The 8,203-nt window shown below is 39.9% G+C and overlaps 2 protein-coding genes and 1 non-coding gene across 3 annotated transcripts in view; 1 reads left to right on the forward strand and 2 right to left on the reverse strand.

Moving 5' to 3' along the window:
* LOC101593052 (zinc finger protein 669-like) overlaps window positions 1-8,203 on the forward strand; it is a 118,751-nt gene that overhangs the window by 22,427 nt on the left and 88,121 nt on the right. The window lies entirely within an intron of this gene.
* LOC111814155 lies at window positions 3,905-4,044 on the reverse strand. The gene has a single exon (XR_002819210.1). It is a non-coding gene; the product is annotated as a U12 minor spliceosomal RNA (small nuclear RNA).
* Window positions 6,134-8,203, reverse strand: part of LOC111814148 (zinc finger protein 709-like) — a 51,293-nt gene continuing 49,223 nt past the window's right edge. The window contains 2 exon segments of the mRNA XM_023706908.1: window positions 6,134-6,475; window positions 6,477-7,395. Coding sequence (XP_023562676.1) covers window positions 6,224-6,475; window positions 6,477-7,395 — 1,171 coding nt within the window. The 3' untranslated portion in view covers window positions 6,134-6,223.

The raw sequence follows: 8,203 nt of genomic DNA on the forward strand, positions 1-8,203 counted from the left end.
CATGTGGTGCTGGGGGATTGAACCGCGGTCCCTGTGCTTTGCCAAGCTTGTTCCAAGTAGGTGCTTTAGACCACTGAGCCATCTCACCAGCCCCCCATTGATTGTTTAGGAGAGTGTTATTTAATGTTCCTGTGTATGGTGTGTTTGTGGGGGTTTTTGTCCATTATTTCCTTTTTTGTTGTTGTTGTTTCACTATGCTCTGGTAATACGCATATAATTTCAATTTTTTAATATTTTTATTTATTTATTTATTTATTTTTGTGGTACCAGGGGTTGAATTTAGGAATTGTGCTTGCCAGGAAGGCTCTTAAATCACTGCGCTTCCTCCCTGACCTGATAATTTCAAATCCTTTGCATTTACTTAAGTATGTTCTAAGGCTAATACATGGTTTATTTTAGAGAATATCCTGTGTGTAGCTGAGATGAATGTGTACTCTGGTGTTGGGAGGATCATTCTGTAAATGTGTACTAAATCTGTTGTTCACAAGTTTGGTTCAGCTCTAATTCTTTTGTTCTTTTTTGGTCTAGTTGATCAATCTCTTTGTGACAGTGGGGTATTAAGGTCTCCTGTTACAACTATGTCAGGTCTACTAATATTTGTCTCATATAATTGGGTGCTCCCGTATGTGGTGCAGACATATTTATGATTGTTAACTGTTCCTCTTGAAATTGTCCCCTAACAAGGATGTGTTGACCTTCCTTATCTCTTTGGGTCATTCTTGAAGTTCACATTGTCTGCAAACAGGATAGCTACCCTTGTTTTTCTCTGCATTCCTGTCACATGAGTATTGTTTTCCATCTTTTGAGTTTCAGTCTATAAATTTCCTTTTGAGTTAAATGTGTTCCTTGTATACAGTATATTGTGCAATTTTGTTTCTTGATCTACTTTGCCAGTCTGTTTCTTTTGTTAGGTGAATTTTTTTTCAGTACTTTTTTATTTTTTATTTTTTAGGGAAAGGTAGGTATACAGGGTGTTCAGGATCTCATTGCTAGACTAGAGTTGTAGTGATCCACCTGTTTACAGCCTCTCAAGAGCTGGGATTACAGGTGCATGCCACCACACCCAGTCTTGTTCAGTGAATTGAGGCCATTTACATTAATGGTTACAACTGATATGTATTGGCTTATCTTTGTCATGTTATTTTTCTGCCATTGGCTCCCTAACTTTCCCCTGTGTTGAACTGCTTGCCCTGTTGGATTGTTTTTTTCTTTTGTTTTCTTACAATTGAGATCACTTTTATCTCTTTCTAGCATATCTTTCACTAGTCTTAGTTGGATTGGTTTGGTGGTCATGAATTTCTTCAGTTGTTCTTTGTCTTGGAAGTGTCTTATTTCTCCATTAATATTTTTTTTTCTGTGTGTGTCTGAATTTTTTTTTTTATTTTTGTGGAACCAGGGATTGAACTCAGGCCCTGAAGCTTGCTAGGCAAGCAGTTATTCTACTGAGCCATCTCCCCAGCCCCTCCATTAATATTTTTGTTTAAAATGAAAAGTTCATTTTCTCAGTGCAGCAAATGGGATGCAAGCACTGTCATGACAAATATACAGATCAACAAAAAACAGTAATGTAAATGAAGGACAATTTCTTTAATGTTAGGTCAGCGCACTCCCAAGAAGAATCTTTTCTTCAGTTAATTATGTATTTCAATAAAATAAATTGTAGGGGGCCCGGGAGATAGCTCAGTGGAATAAGTGCTTACCTGGCAAGTAGAAGGTTCTGAGTTCCATCCCTAGTACCACCAAAATAAATAACTAAAATAAAATAAAGTGTAATGGATTAAGTGGAAGTCAGTTTGTGAATTTTTCTTGAGTAAAATTCCAATTATATTAATCCATGCTTATTAAACACTGTAACTAAAATTTTTAAATAAGCACAAAAGAAAATAAAGCAGTTAGTTGCCTTTTTTGCTGGAACAGTCCAGAGGAAAATAGTACAAAAACAGCAGAAAAACCATTAGGTTGGCTGATCCAAAACAAAGTGTACTATTTCAGTCTCAGATTGTGCTAAATGTTCTGATGTTAGTATGACATTTTGGTCCATGAGAGGGGTGTGTGTGTGTGTGTGTGTGTGTGTGTGTGTGTTTGTGGAACTGGGGATTGAAGTCAGGCCCATGTGCTTGCCAGGCAAGTACTTATTCTACTGAGCCATCTCCCCGGCCCCAATGATGTGTTTTAATACCAAGACAGATCACAGTTTGGTACAGAAACATAGGTTACTATCACATTTTTAGGTAGGTAGATAGATAGATAGATAGATAGATAGATAGATAGATAGATAGATGATACATTTTTTTAAGCCATGTATACTTTCCCATACAAAGGCAGTTTCTCCCAGGAGAAATTTATAGGAAGTAGGTAGTCGAAGGTGTGCTGAGTAACATGAGGCTCTCTACAGTGAAGTGCTGGGTCAAAAGGAAAAGAGCCTTTAAAGTATTACCCAATTCCACAGCAGCAGCCTAGTTTCCACAAAGGTAACAGTAACTGGGTGCACCGAATATGGTAATCTCGTTCCGATCAGGACACTCATTGCAGCCCTCAGTTGTAAGTTGTTGGGCATGAGAAGCCAGTGTCAGACCATTGGCAAGGTGAAGTATTTCAGAAAAATTTCTTCCAAATGTGCTGGAGGGTAGCTGCCGGCCACAAATGTGTAGCCAGCACCACCTGGTGAAATACCCCACCCACCACAATCATCTGGACCTGACCATAAGAGCTCACACCTTAGAACATCATGTGGAACTTCCTGTAAAGGACCCAGGGCTCTTACATTATGCGGTGTATCTGTGGGTGGGTAGAGGCCACCATGGAGGCAGAATTCCTTTTGTTAAATTTTCGTAGCCTTTTCAGACAGAACCCACATTTGGGATCGTTCAGCTGCACACAGTCATTCAGTAGCTTCACCCACTGGTCCAGCTCCTTTGTGAATGCCTTATGGTCCAAGATGGTGGCTTCTTCCCTGGGCCACTCAGTAGAAGACTGGGCCCCCTGCCCACCCCGCCCTGCCTCAGCTAGTGTCTCTAGGAGACCCCACCCTCCCTGCAGCACCCAGCTGTACCCTGCTGAGGAGTGCTCAGAGGTGGTGGGGAACATGGTATGGGCCTTTATTGCAGCTTTTGCTGGAGGGTAGCTGCCGGCCACCCCTGCCTCGCCAGCCTCTCTTGCCCCTTCTCTTTCACCTTTTTTTTTTTTTTTTTTTGAAAAATAGTTTTGTAGGGTTATCAACCTGGGCTAGAAGTTGTTTTCTTTCAAGACTCTAAATACTTCATTCCAAACACTTTTTAACTTGTTTGTGTGGAGAAGGCTTCTGTGATTCTGATGGCCTTTCCTTTAGAGGTGATCCACTTTTCTTAACAGCTGTTAATATTCTGTTTTTGTGTTGAATTTCTGGGATCTTGACAGTTATCCCTGGGTGTAGCTCTATTTTTGTTATATGCAATTGTTCACAAAAATTGTGTGAGTTCATTTATTCTTTTTGTTGTTTTCATTTTATGAGACAGGGCTTCACTATGTATCCAGGCTGCTCTGAAAATCACAATGATTCTCTTGCGTCAGCCCATGAATGCTGGGATTACATGCATGCGCCACAACTCCTGGCTACATTTATTATTTTTGCAGCCTACATGGAGCTATACCCTCAGCCCTGCATCTCTATTTAATTTGTTACTTAATGAGTTAGTCCCCTCCCCCCTTACATCGCACCATGCTCACTGCAGGAGGGAATCAGTGAGAGGCCACTTGGTGCCAAGCACACATCTCATTTCACACCCCAAGCCTCCTAGGTTCCACCAACACAGGTGGAATTAGTTGGCCCACACCTAATTGGCCACTCCCTGCCACAGTGCAGAACAGACCATTCCCTTACGAGAAGGGCCAGACTTGTATGCCTTTTAAGAGTGTGGGGGAAGGGTAGGTATCACTCCCAGGCATCCTACAAAGACTGGTCACTTTGGGGCAATGTTAACTGCTCAAAAATTCACTTCACATTAGCAGTGAAGATGCAGGCATCACCCTGAATGATTATTTTCCTTGCTCATATGTTTAAGGCATGGCATTTATTCTTAAAATCAAGCAATTTAATCAAGAAATCTACCTTAAAACCAAGTTTAGGGCTGGCCAGATAGCTCGGCAGATTAAAGTGCCTGCTTAGGCAGATGTAGGAACTGGGGTTCCATCCCTGGCATGCCCTGCTGGCCCCACCCCCAGGGGCTGCTGAGATGAGGATTGAGACGGTGTGGTAGTGTGCACCTGTAATCCCAGCACTTGGGAGGCTGAAAACAAGATGATCATTATGAGTCTGATTTGTGTAGTGAGACCCTGTAGATCCTGTACTAAATAATATATATATATATTTTTTTAGGAGATTTCCTGTACATGTGTATTTTCTGGAGAAACAGCTGATATCTTTAAGCTACTAATTTTTTAGGTATAAACTGTTTAAGTGATCAAAGGATTGGGAAGTATGAATTTTACCTGAGACCTTTGTACATTCACAAAGTTATGATACAGTATTCTTGCATGAAGGACAAATGATAACTTGTGCACAACCCTTATGTTAATGGTTTCTCACAATACTTTATTTTCCACATGAATTAAACCACAATGATTATAGGTGTTCCCACATAATAAATATTGATACGAATTTCTCCATAGTACAAAAAAGATTTCCCATGTATTTTATTTATGAAACACTTGTTAATTTCAACATCTGATGTTACAGGCATCACACAATGCTTTGTCACTTTACAGTTTCTTTTTAATAGTTCTTTAATGTACTTCAAGGTAAAGTGGAAGAATTAAAGGTACCCTTACTAATGTGGCTGATACTCAGGGCACACAGGCTTTTGCTTACTGCTTCTACACTTTTTCCCCAAGTGTAATTTATTTCACGTATTTGACAATACCTCTGTGTACTGAATACGTTTGCACACTGCTTACACACATTTCAACAGTGTGTGCTCCTTCATGTCTCTGACAATGACTGTGTGAGCTGAAGGCTTTCCCACATTGGTTACACACACAGATTCTCTCCTCAGTGTGAGTGCCTTCCTGTTTTTGGCAAGCATGATATATGGCTAAAGCTTTCCTAGATTGTTCACATGTATGGACTTTCTCCCAGAATGTGATTCTCTTCATGTTCTTGACAATTTCTGCAAGTGCAGAAAAGCTCTCCAACATTAGTTACATAGTTTTTCTCCCCAGTGTTAATCCCTACATATTTTGGCAACTTTTGTGGAACTGAAAACTTTTCCACATCACTGACAGTTTTTCTGCACTGTGGGTCCTTTCATGTTCTTGACAACTGTCTTGCTGCTGAAAGCTTTCCAACGTTGGTTATATAAGTAGGATTTCTCCCTAGTGTAAGAACAATCATGATTCTGATGAATACTATTTGTGCTGAAAGTTTTCCCTCACTGCTTTTATACATAGGGTTTCTCCCCAGTGAGACTTCCTTCATGTATTTTACAATCTTTGTTTGTGCTGAAAGCTTTCTCACATTGCTTATATACACAGACTTTTTCCCCAGTGTGAATCCGTATATGTCTCTGACAATTTGAGTGTGATCTGAAAGCTTTCCCACATAGTGTACATACATAGGGTTTCTCCCCAGTGTGACTTCTTTCATGTATTTTACAATCCTTGTTTGTGCTGAAAGCTTTCCCACATTGCTTACATGCATAGGGTTTCTCTCCTGTGTGAGTCCGTAAATGTCTTTGACAATTTGAGTGTGATCTGAAAGCTCTCCCACACTGCATACATACATAGGGTTTCTCCCCTGTGTGAGTTCGTTCATGCTTTTGACAAACACCACTTGTGCTGAAAGCTTTTCCACACTGCTTACATGCATAGGGTTTCTCCCCAGTGTGAATTCTTTCATGTATTTGACACTTACGATGTGTGATGAAAGCTTTCCCACATTGTTTACATATATAGGGCTTCTCCCCAGTGTGAGTCCGTTCATGCATTTGCCAATTATCCTTTCTGCTGAAAGCTTTCCCACAGTGGTTACACACATACGGTTTCTCCCCAGTGTGAGTCTGTTCATGAGTTTGACACACACCATGGGTGCTGAAAGTTTTCCCACATTGCTTACATAAATAGGGTTTCTCTGCAGTGTGAGTCCTTTCATGTACTTGACAATATCTATTTGTGCTAAAAGCTTTTCCACATTGCTTACATATATAGGGTTTCTCCCCAGTGTGAATTCTTTCATGAATTCGACAACGATCTAGGGTACTGAAAGCTTTGCCACATTCCTTACATACATAGGGTTTCTCTCCAGTGTGAATTCTTTCATGAATTCGACAAGTACTACTTTTGCTGAAAGCTTTCCCACACTGCTTGCATACATAGGGTTTCTCTCCTGTGTGACTTCTTTCATGTATTCGACAACTATCATGAGTGCTGAAAGCTTTCTCACAATGCTTACATATATAAGGTTTCTCTCCAGTGTGAACTCTTTCATGAATTTGACAACTACCACTTTTGCTGAAAGCTTTCCCACACTGCTTACATACATAGGGTTTCTCTCCAGTGTGAGTCCATTCATGCATTCGCCAATTATCTTTTCTGCTGAAAGCTTTTCCACACTGCTTACATACATAGGGTTTCTCTCCAGTGTGAGTCCATTCATGCATTTGCCAATTATCTTTTCTGCTGAAAGCTTTCCCACATTGCTTGCATACATAAGGTTTCACCCCGCTGTGAATCCGCTCATGCATTCGCAAATTATCTTTTCTCCTGAAAGCTTTCCCACACTGCTTACATACATAGGGTTTCTCTTCAATGTGAATTTTTTCATGATTATCCAATGAATTGTTAGTCACAGATTTTCCAAAGTGTTTACCTACATAGGGTTTTTCTCCACAGTGAGCCTTTTCGTGAGTCTGAATGTCAATGTCAGAATTAAAACCTTTTCCACATGGTATGCAGATATATGTAATCAGTGCACTGTGACTTCTTTCCCCAATTTGAACATAGCTGGGTGTAATGAATGATTTCATATCTTTCTTATATGCAAATGGATTTTCTTCAATGGTACTTTCTTCAGTGTAATCGGAATATGATTTTCCACATGGAATATATTCATGGAGTTTCTCCCCAGGACCAGTCTCTGCATGTCTCTGAAAAGATGGAATTTGTGTGCAAGCTTTGCCATGTTTGTTACAGGCAGACAGCTTCTCTTGAAATCCCTGCTGCTCATGTGGTTGACGTATATTTTTAGCCACGATGGGTCCTTGTGCTAATGAATGACCATCCAGGAGCCTTCCAGAGGAAAGGCTTTCACCTGGTTTTAGACCAACAACTGTCATGTGCACATTTGGATCTGGAGTCTGAGAAGCCAATTCTGCATGTTGACACCATAATTTATATTGATAGGATTTCTCTACCTCTTCACTTCTGTAAGAGTAAAAGACAACCAGTCACAATTGATAGTTTTTTTTAGTAATGATTCACCGTGAGGAGATCTGGCTGGATGCCCCCTAAGAATATTTAATCATCCATTCCCTGTACATGTTGCATGTTGGCTTGGACACTGCTTTTACCGAAATGGTAGGGTTCAGCTGGGAGTCTGTAATACACCCACTTGCAATACACAGTACTTAATTTCGGTGAGGAAATTTTTTTTTTAGTGAATCTTTTTTTTCCCATAATTTTATTGAGAAACAAATAGCAATGAGACAGTTTCAAACCAAATTGGTAGGACAGTTTCAATAATTGGTAGGACAGTTTCAACACATTGCATACATTCTTCCTAGTGGTTAATTGCTGTACAAGACGCGGACTTGATATCCTATTTACAAACACTATTAGAACAAATCCCTCTATTCATTATGAGAATGTAACTATATATCTATCCTAACCACTCTGAATACACAGATACCAAATGGACAGTCAACTGTATCCCATTTTTTTGTTAAGTTCCATCATTTAAATATTATAGGTGTGTAAACTCAGTAAAATATTCTAAAAGAGTCCAGTAGTCCATAATAGTATTGGGTCTTCTGCTTCACTGGCAATGTCAGAAATTGTTGACCTAAGTCCCCTACAGCTCAACATAACAGCATGGCTTTACTTATTATACTTTGTTTTTATACTTTTCTGCTGGACAGTTAAGACCAAGGTAAAGCAGGACCTATGCAACAAGAGTTGTAGCTTTTGGGTCTGATAAGGTCAGTGAAATCCCCTCAGGATTTATCCTGAGATC

This window comes from Octodon degus, unplaced genomic scaffold, assembly GCF_000260255.1.
Source record: "Octodon degus isolate 3935 unplaced genomic scaffold, OctDeg1.0 scaffold00274, whole genome shotgun sequence".
Taxonomy (NCBI): domain Eukaryota; kingdom Metazoa; phylum Chordata; class Mammalia; order Rodentia; family Octodontidae; genus Octodon; species Octodon degus.